Source organism: Telopea speciosissima, chromosome 11 (assembly GCF_018873765.1).
Source record: "Telopea speciosissima isolate NSW1024214 ecotype Mountain lineage chromosome 11, Tspe_v1, whole genome shotgun sequence".
Classification (NCBI taxonomy): domain Eukaryota; kingdom Viridiplantae; phylum Streptophyta; class Magnoliopsida; order Proteales; family Proteaceae; genus Telopea; species Telopea speciosissima.
In genome coordinates, this window is record NC_057926.1 from 1622605 (window position 1) to 1643905 (window position 21301).

At 38.8% G+C, this 21301-nt stretch overlaps 1 protein-coding gene across 4 annotated transcripts; it reads left to right on the forward strand.

The window, feature by feature from the left end:
* The first annotated feature begins 18845 nt into the window (after positions 1-18845).
* On the forward strand, positions 18846-20873 carry LOC122646275 (protein WHAT'S THIS FACTOR 1 homolog, chloroplastic). 4 transcript variants are annotated; one of them, XM_043839801.1, is made up of 3 exons: positions 18846-19062; positions 19100-20754; positions 20790-20873. In XM_043839801.1, the coding sequence occupies exon 2, from the start codon at positions 19138-19140 to the stop codon at positions 20728-20730; it is 1593 nt and encodes a 530-aa protein (XP_043695736.1). In that variant the 5' UTR covers positions 18846-19062; positions 19100-19137; the 3' UTR covers positions 20731-20754; positions 20790-20873. The 4 variants fall into 4 exon arrangements, with proteins under 4 accessions (XP_043695736.1, XP_043695732.1, XP_043695733.1 ...); XM_043839797.1 differs by having other exon boundaries at positions 19100-20873; XM_043839798.1 differs by having other exon boundaries at positions 18846-19032; positions 19100-20873.
* Positions 20874-21301: the final 428 nt, after the last annotated feature.

Genomic DNA, 21301 nt, shown 5'->3' on the forward strand with positions numbered 1-21301 from the left:
TTTTTTTGGTAATTGTCTAGCAATATAACTCTAATTCTCTAACGGAAAAGCCTTTCATATTCTCTTTCCTATTTTATTATTTTTATTTTAGTTTTAGACTTTTAATTTTACTCTTTTACTTCAAGTCTTCCAATTCTTTCAATTTCAAACATGCAATCTCCATTTTCTCCCAAGTCCCAACGATCCAATCTGCAAGGCTGCCTGCAACGTGCAAGTGTGCAACCTCCAATTCTCCATCTTCTTCAACCAAATTATCTATATTAAAAACCGAATTAGAACCATTTTGTGAAACCGAATTAGAACCGAGACCAAATTGAACCTAGGTGGTTCGGTTTCGGTTGTTAGTCCTAGAACCGACTTGGGTATCGGTTCGGTTTCGGGTCACACCCACAACGCATGGAACCGAACCGAATACCCCAAACCGAACCGTTTGACACCCTTAGTTGGTTTATACCGATAAATGCTGCAAATGGTCGACTATACTTATTTGTTTTATATATTACATCAAAGCAAACGACGTCTCCAAAGAAAAAAATGTCTTCAACAAACCTTCCATCCACCCAAAAAAAAATTTTCGTTTTATCTTCTTTGTCAACTTGCATACTGTAAAAGAACATTGGATCTTCTAAGTGTTTGCTTTCAAAATACCACAATACTGCTTGAATATCCCCATCTTTGAGTTCTCTTGCACGCTTGTCATGCAAATAATTTTTTTAGTCTAACTTTGTAAATCCAAGATTTTATACCCTCCAGCTTCTTCACATAAAAAATCATATCCTTCTGCAGGTGAGATCCCTAAATTATCTAGTGTGGCAATTTTGATAACTTGTGCATGTTCTACAACCTTCTATGACCTAAGTGAAAAGGATTTCTCTTCTAGTTCAAGAGGGCGATTATGCTCGCATTCAACTTCAATAACCATCCGTACCCCATCATTTGTGGGTTTAACTACCACCCATGCTTTATAGCCGATTCTTGTGTTTGAAAAAAAAAAAATCTTAACATAGATATATGCATCTTACATCTTCGTATAGATCATCCACTCAAATTATATATTATAGACACTCAAATAGTAAAAAACAAAATACCCAATTTAATCATTAGAATGTTGAAGATAACCTCTGAATAATATATATAATTGTTGTTCTGATGGGATCCGATTTTCAAATAGGACCTGAGAAGACTATTAGAATGTTGCCCATGTAATGTCCAAAAACTCCACTAGTACCAGTTAGGCCTAGATTCACCAAATTACTTTCACATATATATATATTATTCAAAGGCTTTGAAAATTGAGGAGAGAGGGATAGGCTGAGTTGGTTGATGGTTCCCATATATTTGTGATGACATTGTACAAGGATGGATCCTCTCCTGTTGGTTTTGGTTTGTGTCATGGTCATACAATAGGCATTTGTGATTAAAAGACAACAACTACAATCATGAAATAGAAAGAGAAAAATGTTCCCTTAATGTGCCATATTTCACATTTGGCTTTAGAACTAAATAAAATTTTTCATTCTTATTGAATACTCATAATTTTATCCACACACAAGCAAAGATTAAAAAAAAAAAAAAAAGCAGTGCAGAAACAGAGGTGATTGAAATGATGAATATAAAAACCAATGAATTGTCCAAATTACAAGAAATTACCTCCGAGAAGAAAGGACAGTGCAGAAACAAAGGTTGGGTATTGGTGGTTGTGGTCAAGTCCAAGATATTAAGATGCTCAATGGTGAAATGCAGAGTCGATACTAAACTAAGAGCGCTTGACCGACGGTGAAATGTAGAGATCCGTCGAAGTGCTAACAAACGGTAGTATAGGTTGAAAGCTAGAGGGAGAAAAGAAGAAACATTTAGGGAAAGAAACAAGGCACAAGAAGCGGAGGGAATGAGATTGATGTGACTTGTTTAAAAAATAGTTAGTATTTTATTTACATTAACATCTTTGTGTTGATTAAAAAAATTAAAGAAATAGAGTGACAAATAACTTTAACTTGACCGATAATGCCTCTTTTTTCTCCGTCTCTCTTTTTATAGGTGTCACACAACTATTGTATTAGGACAGTAACTATGGTCCATGTGCTTGGACCTGATCCGGACTCTGCTCGAATGTGTTTCCTTATCATATCCTAACCAAAATTGACATATGACAAAAAAATATAAAATAAAAAAAATTCAAGAAAATATTTTATCGTAAAACAGTTTTGGTGGAAGACAATCATGACACAAAGATTTTCCACGTAGTAGATCTTTGGGGCTAAAATTTTATGGACAATTAGACCCTGATGTTGGAGAAGGAGAGAAACCTAAAGGCCAATCTAAATGTGGAAATAAATTTATGGCCTAACTCCTCCTGGACCATAGTAGCCTGCCATTACTGGACATTTAGAGTAACTCTCTTTTTCAGTGACAAACTGAGAGAACCGGCTATGTTGTTGGATGATGCTACTACCTTCTTTTCGATCTTCCTTGAGTAAGTTTGCCATGTTTTGCATGATATCTTTAGTTTGACGATTGTAGCCCTTTGGGACGACTAGTGCGTCTTTTTCAATCCCTTAATAATTAGTTCTCAGTTCATGGATTTGAATTGCGGTGACCCTTGAGTTCAATTACGACTCTTTATGATAATGAACATCTTCTTTACAACAAAATACTTGATCCTGATGTGCCTGCATCAATTGACTGAGCAAGTACTATTGGCAAATCTAACTGTCGTGGTATATCACTGTAGATACAAATCGGTTTCTCAATAGAGGGTACAACCTTAATATTTGTGATAAATTACCTCAACTATAATACTTGGGAGAACCTCATAGCATGCCACCACTTCAGCTTCCATAGTAGATGAAGCGGTCTTTGGTTGTTTTATGCTTCTCCAAGATACTTCTCCTCCAGTCAGCAAAAAATAGAACATGATGTAGCTCGTCTTGTACCCTTACATCCAACATATTCTAAATCTAAGTATCCCTTCAGCCCTAATTTTTCAACATGTAGGTGAGCATGTGATCCCTGGTACCTTTAAGGTATCTCAACACCTTCTTTGCACTATCCAATGTAACAATCCAAGATTCTTTTAGAATCTACCTTCAAGAAATCGCGAGCGGTCCGCGAGTGCCATCACGCAAGTGGACCAAGGGGTCAACAGAGAGAACCGTGTGGTCGGCCTAGGGCTCTCCGATGCCAAAGTTAGATCTCCGGCGCAAATAGATGAATAGTGATTATTCAGATGAGTTTAGATGTCCCCTATGGGGTTATGTACCTTGCCTTTATAGTAGCGTATGGCGGTGTGGAGAGTCCCGTTGATGGCGATTGTGCGTTGAGTGGATAGAGGCCCTAGGTGACGGCTCTATCCCGATTGATCATCTCCCGCGGGAGTGTCCTAGTGGTATCAAGATCCTTGGTGGATAGATACCACGTGTGGTGATAACGCCCTTGGTGCTTGAATCCTCGGATGACGTGACTCTAAGTGGTGGCCTAGAGTCCGGTGGTGACATGAGATTTGTAGCGAACGATCGAGTCATCCCATGGCCGCGCTAGGTGAGGCGCGCCGAGTGGTGGCAGCCGGGTGAGGCGCTGGGTGTGGTCGCGCCGGGTGTGGCCACGCTGGTGACGGTGAGAGGCCTCCGTGTGGCCACGCCAGGTGAGCGCCGAGTGGAGGCCGCCCTGGCGGCCGCCCGGTATTGGGACCCCGGTTCGTTCCCTGGTTCTTGAGTTGGTCGCCCGTGACACGTCATTGATGAATATTGGATGTATCACTACCCAAGATTTCTACTACAAAGGCAATGTTAGGTCTTGTATAGATCGAGCATACATCAAACTGTCCACTACAAATGTATAGGGGATGTTCTCCATTTCTTTAATCTCTAAATTATTCATTGGGCACTACTATTGACTGAGTTTGTCACCTTTTATAATTGATGCAACACTCGGTTTGGAATCCTTCATCTTGAAACAATCCCAAATCTTATCGATATAGCCTCTTTGGGATAACCCTAGGGTCTTTCAACCTGTTTCGGTGAATCTCTATGCCTAAGACATAGAAAGCTTCACTCATTACCTCCGTATCAAAATTTTGTGTCAGAAATTCTTTAGTTTCATGTAGCAATGCAAGATCGCTACTTGCTAAGAGCATGTCATCCATATATAGAACTAAAATGACGAAACCGCTTCCCTTACACTTTATATAAATACATTGATTAGCACAATTATCTACAAAGCCGAATGGAGTGATCGTATGATCAAAATTTAGTATAATTGTCGGGAAGTTTGTTTTAATTCATATGTTGAACTTTTTAGCTTATAAATGAGATTTCTTTATCCGATGAAAAACCTTCATGTTATTTCATGTGCACCTTCTTATAAAGATCCCCATTAAGAAATTCAGTCTTGACGTTCATTTGGTGTAGCTCAAAATCATAATGGACCACCAATGTTATGACAATGTGCATTGAATCTTTTCTAGATACTAGCGAAAAGATTTTCTTATTATCTATATCTTCCTTATGACTATAACCTTTTACCACTAATCGGGCCTTGTATCTCTCTCTATGTTATCTTTGGAGTCTCTTTTAGTTTTATATACCCACTTACAACCTACAGTTATAACTCCTTTTGATAACCCAATAAGTTCCTATACTTTATCCTTAGACATTAACTGCATCTCATCCTTCAAGATGTTAAGTCATATGTTGGAGTCTTGACTGTCTATGGATTGTTTAAGTGACATTGGATCTTTCTCTATTCCAATATCATTTTCACTTTCTTGGAAGTAAACATATTAGTCTGAAGGTATAACCGACCTTCTAATTCTCGAAGATCGCCTTAAGCTTTATTGTTTATTATCAACATTTTTATGTTGAATAACTAGTTCATCAACAATTTTATCCTCCTGTGGTAACTACTCATGAGTTGAATCCTCATTATGTAAATCCTGATGCACTACAGGCATTGTATCAAATTTCATGGGTAAATATATTATTCTTAATCATTTCCCTTGTGATGTGGAAGCTTTTTATGAAACAGTTAGTTCATGGAACTTTATATTTTATTTCTGTATACTTCCACTGTTGTTGCCATCCTCTAAGAATTTGACTATTTTAGACTCAACAATGGAAGTGTAATACCCTGATTTTAAACTAGGGGTAATTTGATCTTTTTACCTAATGCAGGATTAGGGTAAGACGAAGTGTAGGAACTTGGACTAGCTGGAGGTGTACACATGCATGCATGGTAAGTAATATGCCCTAGTGTAATACCCTCATTTTGAGTTTATTCCTTGCCTAAGTGTAGAATTAGGGTTTTAGTTATAACATATATAATTTGATTTGGAAAACAATTCATGGTTAGTAATCTAGCCTAGTGCTTAGACATTTAATTCAATTTGTTAGAGATCTAAGGTTCTATTATTTAGAGGTGCAATTAAATATTTTTTTTTTTTATAATTTTATAAGGCTTAGAAGGGCCTCCACGATTCTAACTTGGGAGGATCGGCTGGAAACTCAAACTTAGAGAAAGAAAATCTTCATAAAATAAAATTCCAACAAAAAAAAGAATTTTAGCTAAAATTAAATTACCTAATCTAAAATTTTAATTTAAAAATCTTAAGTCAAGATTTCTTTTAAAATATTTTCACTGGAGGCCAAGTAAATAGATGTAGTTAGAGACAAAATTGGATTCTTTCCACCTTTTTTGTTAAGATTAAATCCCCATAACTAAATCTCAATCCTCATTCCTTTTATCATAAATTTGAAAGAGAGAGAAAAATTCGTGGAGTATTGAGAGGAAGAAAAGAAGAAGAAGGAAGAAGAAGAAGGAGATTCAGACTGCGCAGAATCATCAACTTAACGTCTAATTTTGACCCTTTTTGGAGCCTAATTGAAAAAATCTTATTTCACGATAAAACGTAGCCTCATCTCTTATCTTCGTAACACAACTTGAATCAGCCAAAACGGAAATCTTACCAGAGAGATATCACTAATTTACTGAAGGTAGGTCATTCTATAAAAAATCTGTGTTTCCCAAATCCGAGTTTAAGCAATACCTTGATGTTGATTTCATCATTACCTTAATCATATGACTCCTAAAGTAATTCTGAATTAGAAAGAGATATATCAACATCATTGAAGCATTGATTTGAGGTCACTTATAGAAATCCTAGTCGCTTCACACAAGGTGAGTAGATCTTCAACCATTATACTTGATATTTTCATTGCATATAAAATTTGTTTTGAAACATTGTTTTAAATTTGAAATTTAGTTTTAGATTGAGATTTATCATGCCAAAAACATACTTCATTCATGCTTTTACTCAAATAAATTGTTCATACATGATTGCTTGCAAGGAATGGTGATTTTCTTATGATTTAATTCACATATGTGTGTACTAAATTTTTAATAATGTCATATTTATAGACTAATGAATCCAATGCTTATTTGTTAATAGTAGATGAAGCTAGGGATTAAATGGATATTCTCGGATAGTGCTATATCCATCGCATCGATTAGCTTCGTCGATAGTGCTACGGATGACGTCGGTCGGATATTTTATCGTTACTGTAAATATCTTTATAGCTGCTTCGTATCCGTTGAGCTTGCGTTGGAAGGTCTGACGTTTGAATGATTCTTCATGATTATAACCTAATGCATAATGTTTTTGAATGATGCATAAGAATTTGATTTTGTTTAGGGTTTACTTTTAATTTTCATTGATGTTATTGTTGGATAAGTGATTGCGAAGATTTTGTCCAATCTTCTTTATTATTGTTGTTCACTGTATGTATTGATATGTTGATGAAAGTTACTGTTTTCATACTTTATGTTTATTATTTTCAATAGCATGTGTTAGGGTGGAATTGGAGAGTTGCTAACCTAAGTTCCGAACTTGGATGTATAGCTTTAAATTATAAGCAAACCCATGATTGTTATTTTTATCGTTTACCTTACCGGCATTGGTGAATATATTGGGGTAAGAATAAGTTGACGAGTTTTTAAGTTACAGGCTTACCCTTAATGGAGCTATATGGACTACTAGAAAAAAAGGTGATGATAAAATACTCTCTAGGAGGGCATTGCTGGTAAAACATTAGGGGGCTTTGACTCGGTCTGGGGCAAGTTTGGTCACTAGTTTCTCCATTAGTTTCTTGATGTTGAGAGGGGACAGTGGTGTTGTAGTTGATTATAGCTGGAGTTCATACGATGCTATCATGAGGGTCTTGACCAATGTATGGTAATTAGTTCACACTAGTCCATTAGGGAGTGATGTGTTTGATATTTTACGTTTTTTTGATATATCTTTTGTTGATTGTTGTCATATATACTTTTCATTACGGTAGTGGTGATAAACAAATATGGTTATGATCATTTTGTTTTTTTTTTTTTTTTCGGATCTATATATACACATTATTGTATGTCTTTACATTTTGTATTACTTGTACATGTTTTCACACATGTATAGTTATTGTGGATTTACTTGCTAAGCTTTTTTCGAAACTTATCCTCACCACTTTTCAGATGAACAACTTTATAAATACGAACCTGGATGTGAAGATGTACTAGAGGAGGAGATCTAAGAGGACGAAGCATTTGGATTAGAAGATGACAACTATTATTAGAAACTTTACACTTTCTTTCCATTTTAGAAGAACTTATAATTTGTTTGAGTTTAATTTAATTTTGGAGATTGTAACCTTTATTTCAGAATTTTAAGTTTAATTTAGAAATTGTAATAGCTTGGTTTAACTACCCTACTTTAGTTGAAGTCTTAATCTATATATTTTAGACATATTTTTATGTTTTGGTTCTACTCCGGTTCATATCTCCTTGACATAAATGATCTTGTGGACCGTTAATGTCCCTAAACCGCTAGCGTGGTTTTGGGGGCATTACAATAAGTCTATGTAAGGGTGTCAATCGGTGCAGTTCTAGTTATTCGGTTCAGTTGCGATGAAATTTACATTTTGATAAGGTGAAATCAAAACTAAACCGGATAGGAATCAGCCAAAACCAGAATCCTTTTGCATACGCCGATTTCTATTCAGTTTTCATTATCCAATTCACAATCGGTTTACATACGATTTGTGTAGTGTCGATTTTGGGAAACAGTAATGGAGACAACCTCGGTTTTTAAGGTCTTTATATTTCCGTGTTTTCCTATTCTCTCGTGATCTCTCTCACTCATCATATTTCCCATGCCTATATGATTAAAAAATAAAAAAAAAACTTTCCATATTCACCCGTCCTTCTTTTTTTTTCTATTATTTATTTTTTAATTTTTTTTCTTCTCCACTCACATGATAAACAAACTATTTCTTCAATTAGAAAGTAGGGTTTTGTTAATCCATTTTAACATCATCCATCATTTTCAATTCATACTTAAACCAATATAATATATAGTTAATCCATGAAATTTTACTTATTTTATGTTTCAAGTATGATGTAATTATTATGTTTTATTAAATTAATTATTATGTTATTAATTAATCTAATTGATGCATGAGCTAGTATTTGAGTAAGAGGTACCGATTTCTATTCGTTTTTTTTTTTTTGTTTCATATTTGATTTAGAACTATGGTTTTGTGGTGTAAATCAAATCGAACTAGAAAGAGAACCTATAAAATCAAAATCAGATCATTTTTTTGCGATGCGGTTCTATTGTAAACGATCCGTTCCAGTGCCGATATTGGTTATGGTTCCATTTTGACATCCTTAAGTGTGTGTGAAGGGCAATAGAATCTGTGACCTTAAGATTTTTCTGGATGTTCAATAAAATATCCATAATCTAATTTGGTTTCATTTGGATTACATACCTCACTTCAATTCGACATCCTCAAACATGTAAGTGTTTCAAACTAAGTTTGCTACCTGTCCAAAGCTCGTAAGGAGTCTTTAGAAGAGATAGCCTTTGATGGAACCCTATTCAAATATGCACAACTGTCTTAATGGCTTCACATAATGACAAAGGGAGACTAGAGTTTCTTATAATACTCCTAACTATTTCTATTAGCGTAGGATTCCTTCTTTCAATAATTTTGATCCGGAGATTCAGGCATGATAACGGAGCTATAATACCTTGCTTTTAAAGGTAACATGTAAATGGACCTGGTTTTTGTCCAGACTTTTTGTACTTCTCATAGTATTCACCACCTTTATCTAACCTAACAATCTTAATTGTATTTCCAATTTGTATCTCCACTACCGCTTTATAGATCTTGAAAACGTCTGGAGTCTCATTTTATGATCTAGAAGGTAAAGATACGTGTACCTAGAATAATGATCTATAAAGGAGTTGAAATACCCTTGACCATTTAGGCATGATGAAGGGAAAGGTCTACAAAAAGTTTTGTACTCTTCTTGGCACCTTTCTTGGATTTGTTAGTTTGTTTTCCTTTAATGTAGGCCACACAAATTTCACAATCAACGAAATCTCGTCTCAAGTACTCCTTCATTCACTAATTCTTTTCACAAAGTTACAGAACACACAAATAAGCAGCACAATAAGTTGTACAGTAGAACTACAAAGCACATTGCCCTTCTCCCTCTACCAAGGGAGAGAGAAGAATTGAGAGAATATGATGTAGCATTGGAGGAAAATGTAAGTTCCTTGCTCAAAATGTTACTAGAAGATCAACTTATACTTAATAGAAATGTTGTTGAGTCTGCGAAGACTCCATTACAGATTACAACGATGCTTGTACATGTTAGTTTTGTTAAACAAATTCTAAGTTGGAAGTTTGACCATGCTGATGTGGCTACCGCGACCTACCCTAGAGGAAAAGAAAGATTCCTCCGTCCCTGAAGGGGGTGGTCTTTCTTGCGATCCCTTTTTTACTTATTTGATGAACCCTTAAATTTGAGATGAATCTTGAATTTCCAAAAGAATTTCCACCATAAGGAAAAACAAAGATATGCGGCAGTGGGGGAGGAAAGAAGAAAATTAGCAGCAAGTTTAGTATTAAAAGTGCCATTTTTGGCCAAGGAGCACCAACAGCTATCGTTCGAATTATTTAAATTGAAATTAAAAATCATAAGGTACATGCTAGCGGGGATCATGGATTTAACAGAATTACAAATAATATTATCCTCCAAATTAAATTAGGAAATGGTGGCCTTTTTATCTTTTATGGAGAGACAGGAGGTGGTATAATTAATTAGGGTACATGGAAAAGATTTATTCCACCTATCAGTCCAAAAGTAAGAAGTTTCCCCATTACCTAGCTTCCTTATAACCATCTTTTCAACAGTGGGAATAATATGAGATTACTATTCCAGATTTGTGAGCCTTTTTTTGATCTAATAGCCGGATCGAAGAATGACGTCTTTGAAAAGTATTTGGCCCTGAGAATTCTGGTCCAAAGAGAGTTTGGTTCGGTGATTACCCTCTAACCAAGTTTTAATAATAGGGTTGTAAGTACCGTGGTCCTCGACGTTAGACGAGGGTTCCTCAGCCTTAAGCGGGGGTGCGGGCATAATGATGTCGGGTGATATTGTCGATGTTTAAGAATGATAGTAGGAGGGTTGGGATCATGCATAATATGTTAAAATAATGTGAAGTCGCCATCTAGGGTAAGGGCCTAGGACCCATTAGGTGTAGCCCTCTTCGTTGTGAACAGAATCGGGCTACGTGACTCCATATGGTCTTGACCAAAGGTCCGGGTAAGGGGTCAGGTTACGAGTGTGGGAAGGTGTTAGGCACCCACCTCGCCCGGCCGAAACCGGTCTCTCTATGATAGATGCTACATAGTGACGAATATTCTCTCTCTTTTATTGCGGGGATAGGGGGTATTATGAACTACATTTATGAACTGGATTATAATCTAATGAACTACATCATACATGTAAGAAATATATACTAAAACAATGGAATGCGAAAAGACTACATTGAAATGATAGAAATGTGGTAATTATACCTATGCAGATATATTCCCTTGGCTCAGGGGAGACGGATGAATGGACCGATGCCGATTCTTTTTGGGGTAGAGTAACAACTCTTTCAAATGATCTGGTGGGGACCAAATAGACAGAATAACATCTGTAATCAAGGGGTTTTGGGTTATTAATAGTACACTGACGGGATAACAACGTCTAGGGGCAAAAATGCTCTATGCTCGAAAGGATAATCAAAGGATCTATCCACATCGAAGAAGGCTTCACTCACTCATACTCTCATAAGAGAAAAAGAGGAAAGAAGGGTGAAAATGGAGAAAAGGAGGGTGGAAATTACTTGGGGAGGGTCTCTCTACCCAAGAATCCTTAGGAAATGAGGGAGGGGACCCTCCTATGTATAAGGAGGGGCCCCCTCTCTCTCGTGGCCGGATAAGTCCTCCACGGTACCGTGGGAGATTTTTCCACGGTGCCGTGGGTGATGTCAGCAAGCTGGTGTCACACCCCCTCATAGCGCCGTGGAAATCAGGTACACGTCTCCACGGTGCGAGTGCAGTGCCTTTTTCCCTTTGTTTTTGGGCCTAAAATGGGTCTTTTTAGGTTAAAAATGTTTCGGGGTTCATGAACCAGGTGTTTCGGGGTATGGAAAGAGGGAAGGTGCGTCGTCCATCGTCCGTGTCTCGTCGTCATTATCGCCAGAGGGGGTGACAAAAATCGGTGTCTACAAGGATCTTATTGTGGTGTTCGGCCTTTCGAAAACCAAGACCCCCCTGAGATTTTAGGCGACACATTTTCTCCCACGCTATCAAAGTAGAGTTCTTGTTGCCGTCCTTGTTCCCAAGCCAGAACTTGAGACAGACAGAATCAATATCCCTGTAAATTTTCCTAGGTAACAAGAAACAATTCATAAGAAAAGCTGGGGTAGTAGCTAATACCGATTGGATCAAAACCCTACGACCTACATAGAATAATAAATTTGATTTCCAAACAGTCAGCTTCTTTCTCATTCTATCCACCACCCCGCAAAATTCCTTCACTTTTGACCTGCAAGGAAACAGGTTGGTCCCTAAATACTTGGAGTTTTCCCCCATTTCTTTTATTCCAAGAAGGTTTGAGAGGGACGACTTTATAGAAGAAGGCACAATTCTGCTGAAGTGGATGCCACTCTTAGCAAGATTAATTTTCTGTCCCGAAAGATCTGAGAAAAGATCAAGAATTGCTTTAATAGTCATTAGATCATCCAAAGAGGCCCGGCAGAAAATAATAATATCATCGGCGAACAAAAGGTGAGTGATTTCTGGGGCATTACGAGAGATCTTGACACCTCGAAAGAGATTCAAATCTCGATAAGCAGATATCAAACGGGACAGTACTTCTAAGGCAACTATAAAAAGATAAGTACTGAGAAGGCAACCTTGATGAAGGCCTCGAGAAGCACAAAAATTCAAAGGGACTACCGTCCAACTTAATGGAAAAAGAAGAGGTTGAAATAAGAACACTGATGAGATTCTTCTAATGATTACCAAAACCCAAAAAGTCAAAGAGAGAAGTAATAAGACCCCATTCCAGTTTGCCATATGTCTTAGACATATCGATTTTGATAGCAACAAAACCCAATTTACTCCTGGTATATTTAAAGAAATGGAAAATCTCATGGGCTAGGATGATATTATCAAAAATTTGCCGCCCAGGTAGGAACGCAGCTTGAAAAGGGGAAATGATAGATGACAAAATGGGCTTAAGTCTATTGGCAATTAATTTTAAAATAATTTTGTAAGTAACATTGCATAAACTGATAGGTCTGAAATCCCCTACCTTATGTGCATTAACAGATTTAGGAATTAAACAAATAAGGGTATGATTCGTATCTGAGGGAATGGTAGCATCCAGGAAAAAGTTAGAAACAAAGGAAACTAAGTCATTTTGCACCAGATCCCAGTACTTCTGAAAAAACACCGCTTGAAACCCATCAGGACCTAGAGCCTTGAAGGGACCAAAAGAAAACAACATATTTCTAATTTCTTGAGGGGTGGGTACAGAAACAAAAATGTTACAATCCTGCTCATGGATAACCTTAGGGAAAAGACATTCAATAAAACTAGGATCCAAAGGCTCCGAAGAGGTAAAAATTGATTTAAGATGATCCGCAAATAAAAGAGCCATAAACTTAGGATCATCGACCTGTTGACCGTGATCATCAATCAAAAAGTCAATCCTTCTAGCTCGCAAATTGATTTTTGACACAGAGTGATAGTATGTTGTATTCCTGTCGCCATCCCTAATATAAATTTGTCTGAATTTTTGTAACCAAAACAATTCTTTAGCTTGAAAAATCCACTGCAGACGGTTAGCGGTATGTTGAAGATATTATCTATCTGGGGACATGCTTTCAGACATTTGAAAAAAGGAATCAGCAAGAGAGTACTTCAGATTGGAAACATGTCCAAAAACATCCCTGTTCCAGATACGAAGAGCATTTGACAAGCTGGAGAGTTTGCTATTAATGGGATCATGAGAATTAGCCTGCCAAATAGATGTGCAAAAATGGGGGAAAGATGGGTGATAAGTCCAGGCATCTTGGAAGTGAAATAATTTTTTGTAAGAAGGACAACCCCCAATAGTGGACAATAAAATGGGATTGTGATCCGAACCAATTGGAGATAATCTAGTGATATTGGCATTAGGGAATGTAGATAACCAAGAGAGGCATGCCGAAGCACGGTCCAAGCACTCCTTAATAAGTCGAGGGGGTTTTTGTTTGTTAGACCAGGTAAACCGAGGTCCTCTAAAATGAATGTCTTCTAGGGACAAGTCATGTATAAGATTGTTTAAACTAAGGTTCGCATGAGAAGGTTTGTGTCACACCCCTATCCCGACAAGGGATAAAATACAATATCAGGGTATGATTGGGGTGACACGCGTCATCCCACCTCACCGCCAGGATCTCGATGCAATGGCCAACTCACGTCATAAACCAATATTACAATACAATAATATCGTAGTGCGAAAGATAAAGGAATATTACATTTCCAACGATCATAAAATAAGCGGAAGCGTTCTGAGTTACCTCATGTTCACACTGCTAAGTGATACATAAATAGTTTGGATGAATATCCCGAATGACCATAGCATAACTACCCCAAAACAAGTATAATAATAAATATTTATACAAGACACGTGGCCCCAAAAAAAAAAAAGAAGGGAACAAGTCCCAAGTATCAATACAGCCCGTAGGCACAATCATCATGGGCAACCATCGCCATGATCCTCGCCACGGTCTCTGGCTCCACAAGAATCATCTCGCATCAAAATCTAAAAAGAATGTGTACACGGGGTTAGCTCCACCGAGCTAGTGAGAGAGAAAAGGGGATGCACAATCACACAATCACAAATAGTCCATGGTGCATGCTATTATTAATTCATTTACCACCTAACACACAATGCTAAGTCAATGGGTATATGCATCGCAATAACTCGGAAGACATTGTGGATCCTTCCATTCTCACCACAATGCAACCTCAATTATTACTATGGAGCCGCGCCGGTCGTAGTCATCACCACCGGAGGCAGACCCGATAACCATTACTACCCCTGGCTGGCCTCTCTAACTCTCCACAGCGCAGTGCTCGCTACCCAACACCTAAACCCCTGTTGGTAAGGGTCGTAGCATAGGAACTCGAGCCTAACCACGATATACTACATGAATCCTATCGTGTTGAGAGGTACATCCGGGTGTGTCAACGTCCCATTCCATCTAACACCGGTACCAAGACAACACGGCGCACGACAAGAATGAGATGCAATATACAATTCCACGTAATCGGGGTTCCGGCACGCTTTCCCAGACCGTAACCCAACACAAATCCATATCATCCAAATCATTATCATCGAATAAGAATAAATGCAAATATGCAATCATGCTTGAATGATAATGTCACAATATAATTCATAAATGCATGAATAAGCAATAGTAAACAAGCTCAAAGTCACCCAAACCCACTCACCAATTACTTCAAATGGAGTTTGTATAAGCGCAACGATTCCCGCTCAAAATCACCCCATTGCACATATGTTGGCGCCTATGGAAGTGAATAAGAGTGTGAGAGAGTGTAGGGGAGGCCTCATAGAGAAACCCCACCGTTTACATAAGTTATAAGCCTTAAAACGCATCGGAGGCAACGTCGGACTCAAGGCCTGCCTCCGACCTTGCCTCCGACCTTCCCGAGGCTCAGGACACATCGGAGGCAAACATCGGACTCACGCAGATCTTGCCTCCGATGCAACCCAAGTGTGATTTCAAGGTCTTTAAAAGCCCGGGGTTGTCCCATTTGGTTCTCTAAGCCTCAAGGGACTAGGGAGGGGTGTCTTGGAGTCTATTTGGGTCTTAGAAACACCCAACATTCAAAGATTTAAGGGGGTTTAAAGGATCAAAAGCTCAAAAATCCAGATTTGGGGTTTTCTTTGGTGGTTGAAGCTTTAGAATCAAATAGATTCAAAGAAGAGGTCAAAATAGAGGTCTTTATAGGATTGTAATGAAAATGGGATAGCATCCTACAAGGGGAAACTACACATGGCTCGAGCTAACCCTTTGGGTTTCCAAAAAGAAATCTCCATCTTGGGGCCAACCAACGAACCACCCAAGCTCAAACGAGCAAGGGGGAAGAGAGAAAATGGGGAAAAGGGCACTTGGCTTACCTGGTTTGAGGTACACACGAGGTGCCCTCTTTAAAGCTCCAAATCCAGCGACCGTTTCCTTCTTCTTCTTCCCTTCCTTCTCCTCCTTCTCCTCCCCTCTCTTCAAAGCTCTCCTCTCCTTTCACGATTAGGTTAGGAAAGAGAAAGAAAAAGAAAGACTAAGGAATAGTCTTACCCCTCTCTCTCATATAGACTTCACATTTATTGGCCTATTTGGATAAGGCCTCATAAGTGTAACCTAGGGTCTATTTGGGTAGGGTCAAACATGGCAGTGGCACCAATAGCACCTTAGCCACAGGGTCTCACCCACAAGGGTCCTTGTTAGCGCATTGGATGCGGGGTCGGAGGCAAAGAACCTTGCCTCCGATGCGAGTAGGAAGGTGGTTCCCACCATAAGAGGTCGTGGCCTTTGGACCACACTTGAGGGCTTTGAGAGGGCGTAAGCACACAACAAAATTTGGTCAACTACTTACCCCGACATGTCAAGGTGCAACCTCCGTGGTCCCGACTAGTTTCCACAGCAACCTCGTACTATGGTCAATATAGCTAGGTTTGACCACGGTGAGAACAACTCACCGCATACGTGGCGTTGATAACTACACGTCACGGGGAAGAATTAATAATTAATTATACTCCCGGGGTGCGGGTATAACAGTTTGAAAGTTTGATATGTGGCCAATTTACACCATTTATTAGATATCTAACTGTTAGAATTGCCACACCACCGTTCTACATGACAAAACAAATGTGCCCCTACACTGTGGGTTGCCGGTCACAAAAAATTTCTCATATTTAAGGTGAAACAAACTAAATCTTCAAATATACCATTTACTGTTTAGCATAAAACTGTAAGGATTTAGTTTTTCTTCTCCATAATAACTCCAACCCCCTATTGTTTAAGGTTGAAATGCCCTTCTTCAATCCAATCAAAGAGTGACATCCCATGTATGAAGAGATTTTCACTTCACTATGGGTTAAGAGAAAGTGAGGAACTGGGTCTCAATAGTACTATACATTTTTTTATATGGGTAAAAAGGTAAGGTAAAAGTTTTTCTTCATTGTGGGTGAAGAGAATCCTTCGACATTATTTTGGAAGACTCATCCAACCATCATAACTTGTGCATTAAGAGATTCTCTCTTCACTGTGGGTGAAGGAAAAGTCGATCCAAAAGGTTTGACAAACCTTCGAGGATACTCTGATAAACTGAAAATCTATTTATGCTGCCCCATGGAAAGGCAGAAATCCTGAGGGTATGACGGTCATTTTGTGCGGCTCTGTGTTTAGTGTCCAAGCCGCCCGTTTGGTCCCTCTTGCGGAAATACAACTAGCAGCTAAGACTGAGGCCCGAGCTTATAGGTATGAAATCTTCAATCTTAGATGGAAAACCCAAAACCCTAGATTTGGAGCTTACCTTGTGTGGAGGTTGGACCCAAGGTAGGAGGTAACCCTAGCTTCCTTCTCCTTTCCTTTCCTTCTTCTTCCTTTCTTTCTCTTCCTTTTCTCTCCTTCTCTTCACTCTCACACGTTTTTGATTGAGGGAGCAATAAAATGAGCCAATAGAAGCTCATGTAGTTTTATAACTTAAGTGCCCCTTAGAGACTGTTTGGTAGGCATGCCAAATTCTTATTTTAGATCACATTAAACCTCATGCTTGGGCAAGGGGACCCACAACCAAGCACCAATAGGGTAGGACTGGTATGGTGGTCATCCTTATGTTACATTGCCAGTTGGCGGTTGATGATGTTTGATCAACCGCTCTATCGACCTTAGCAGCTTAAACAACAATTTTTGAAGGTCTAAGTGCTATTGTCCAAGGCCAAACATAGGGGGACTTGTATGGGGACCAAAACATGGTTGTGAAATCATATCTGCATGCCATGAATGGTAGTTACATGGGGTATTGGGGTACGTACCTTCAATCATCTGAAAAAAGAGGTTTCGGGTACTGTCTACGGTTTGCTTCACTTCCTTCACCCGTTTCCGGGGGGAGGTCATGTATTCTCCAATCATCGACAAATCTTCCATGATCCCTATCAAGGAACCTCTCTTCCACTGGTTTACCCATCAATCGGTCCATAATCTTGTATGTTGGTTTGACTGTTGTGATCCAGAGTTCACCAGCATACTCAACCTCCACACCTATGCACAGGTTCAAATTAGTACAGGTTTGGGCATGGTTGTAACCTTATAAATTTAACTCTCCCCAATTCCACCAATTATGGAATTAAGATAGTTATCCACCTGCACCACCCAAATTCAAATTAAAAGGGTTATGACTTATGTGGCAAATAAAGGCTAAAGTAGCAAACATCCAATCCCTTCTCACATCCAAGTTTCAGCCCAATCGGACTTGACTACATAACAAAACAATGAATGGAAAAATCTAGGAGTATCAAGAGATTGCATGGTGTCATCGATGTACATATGAAGCTATGCCACTAAGTGGGAGGTAAAATGATTGAATATGTAATTGAAGTTTGGTATGTGGTCAATTTAGACCATTTATTAGATATCTAACAATTAGAATTGCCACACCACCATTCCACATGACAAAACAAATGTCTCCATACACTGTGAATTGCCGACCACAAAAGTTTCACATATTTAAGGTGAAACAAGTTAAATCTTCACATATACCATTTACTATTTAACATAAACTGTAAGGATTTAGTTTTTCTTCTCCATAGATGTAGAGTCTCTTCATCCATAATAACTCCAACCCGCTATTGTTTAAGGTTGAAATACCCTTCTTCAATCCAATCAAAGAGTGACATCCCATGTATGAAGAGATTTTCACTTCACCATGGGTTAAGAGAAATTGGGTCCCAACAGTAATATACATTTTTTTATATGGGTAAAAAGGTAAGGTAAAAGTTTTTCATCCTTTGATATTATTTTAGAAGACTCATCCAACCATCATAACCTGTGCATTAAGATTCTCTTTTCATTGTGGGTGAAGGAAAAGTCGATCCGTAAGGTTTGACAAACCTTCGAGGATAATTCGATAAACTGAAAATCTATTTATGTGGCCCCTTGGAAAGGCAGAAATCTCTGAGGGCATAACGGTCATTTTGCACGACTCTGTATGTAGTGTCCAAGACTCCAAGGTAAGCAGTGACATGACGTACTTTGTGTCAAACAGATGCCGCCCTAAAAATCTTGGGCCGTACGAGGCCCGTTTGGTCCCTCTTGCGGCGATGCAAATAGCAGATAAGTGAGGCCCGAGCTTCACTTCACAGCAACACATGAATCACGAATTGCGCACTCTCCACCAACTTAACTACTCCAGAGTTCAGCGGCTCCAGCCTACGCATCTAAAGTGGATAATAATAGATTACAGATGAAATCATGAAAACCAAAATTCCTCAATCGATTTCAGCATAAACAGGAGAAGGTAAGTGACCTTGTAGCGACTTTCTCCTTCACTGATTTTGTTTTCATATGTTTCTCTAATGTTATAGTCTCTCCCTCTCTCTCTCTCTCTCTCTGTGTTTTCATATGTTTCTCTAATGGTATAGTCTCTCCCTCTCTCTCTCTCTCTCTCTCTGCAACCCAAGTTCTTCATGGAACCCAAGTTCTTGTTTTCTTCCCCAAATGCTTCTTCTTCTACACCATTTCCTCTATTTCTCTCATATCCATCATCTTCATTTCGTGAAAAACCCAACTTCTCTGTAAAAGGGCGTCTCTCATTCTCTACCCACTTGTCGGATAAGACTTCATTTTTGGGTAAAAGTTTGGTTTCACATGGGAAGCTTGAACTGGGTAACCGTAGTAAAATCCATCTCCCAATTCACCCAATAACGGCCGTTGTGAAGAGAAGGAAGGAGCTTCCCTTGGACAACGTTATCCAACGTGACAAGAAGCTGAAACTGGTAATGAAGATAAGGAAGATTTTAGTGAGCCAACCCAATCGGATTATGGCGCTTAGAGATATGGGTAGGTACAGAAAGGAACTAGGTCTCAACCGAAAACGTCGACTTATTGCGCTGTTGAAGCGGTTTCCGGCGGTTTTTGAGATTGTGGAAGAAGGGGTTTATTCACTTCAGTTCAAATTGGCCCCAGAGGCTGAAAGGCTTTACTTGGAGGAATTGAAAGTGAGGAATGAAATGGAAGGATTGTTGGTTGAGAAGTTGAGGAAATTCTTGATGATGTCTTTAGATAAGCGGATTCTGTTAGAGAAGATTGCGCATTTGAGGACTGATCTTGGGCTGCCTTTAGAATTCAGGGATACAATCTGTAGAAGATACCCCCAATATTTCAAGGTTGTTCCTACTGATAAGGGCCCTGCTTTGGAACTTACCCACTGGGATCCTGAGCTGGCTGTTTCTGCTGCTGAACTTAGTGAAGAAGAAAATCGAGCGAAAGAGAGAGAAGAAATGAATTTGATCATCGATAGGCCCCCCAAGTTCAATAGAGTAAAGCTACCCAAGGGTCTGAACCTCTCCAAGGGAGAGATGAGGAGGGTTTCTATCTTTAGAGAAATGCCTTATATATCCCCCTATTCTGACTTTTCAGAATTGAAGTCTGGTACACTAGAGAAAGAGAAGCATGCATGTGGTGTTATTCATGAGATCTTGAGCCTCATGATTGAGAAGAGAACACTTGTGGATCACCTGACTCATTTCAGAGAGGAGTTTAGGTTCTCTCAACAGCTGAGGGGAATGCTGATCAGACATCCTGATATGTTTTATGTATCTTTGAGGGGAGATAGAGATTCAGTTTTCTTGCGGGAGGCCTATCGTGATTCTCAGTTGATTGAGAAGGATCGATTATTGCTAATCAAGGAGAAGCTTCGATCACTTGTTACAGTTCCTAGATTCCGAAGTAGGTGTGCTCCCAAGATTGATGGAACCAATGGTGATGGGGCTGAAGGTGCCCAGAAATCACAAGAAAGTGGTGAAGAGTGGTCTGATGTTGATGATGTTGATAATCTATTGAGTGATGAGGTTGATGATGATGGTGATGATTATGGTGATGATGAGGATGACTGGAGTGATGAAGATGATGAGACGCCCCCAGATTTTGACGACGATGATGGTGCAAGCATAACTCTTGGACAGACCAAAGCACTTAATCAAGCTGAAACCTCAAGGCAAAATGAAGATAAGGCACTTGTTCCCACATTCCCAGATGGTCGGCCAAGAGAACGGTGGTGAGAAGAGCAATAAGTTTTTATTGTTGTTTTTGTTTTGTTTTTTTTTTTTAAAGATCTTGAAGGTGTCATCCCAGGACAATGTGACTCAGATGCTTTTGAATTACATGTTTCTGAAATTTGACATGGTGCTCAGTTGTCCTTGAATGAGTTTATCCATTTTACTGCTTGAGGGTGGGTGGGGGTTGGGGGGGATGGGGGAGGTGCTTTGGCACCTCTGACAATGTATGCTCATGATGTTCTGCCTCACCTTCTTATATGAGAAAGTGCTTGATATCTGAAATGAAGTTATTTCAAACAAATTTTACTTTTTTTCCCTTTCTATTTGATGTGTAGCATGAATAGGATTCCTCCTTTCTGTGACTCCGGTGCACACTACACAAAAAATCTTGTTTGAATGATAGCTTGGATTGCTTTGTTTGAATGTCATCTAGTTAACATTTTTTACTGAGTTGGGTATTCCAAATTCTTGTGTTAGGCTTTCTAGGGAATTTAATTCATTTCTATTTTTCCCCTTCCCTCTATCCTCTATTTACTATATTTTCTAAAATTAGTTTGCTTCAATGTGAATTAGT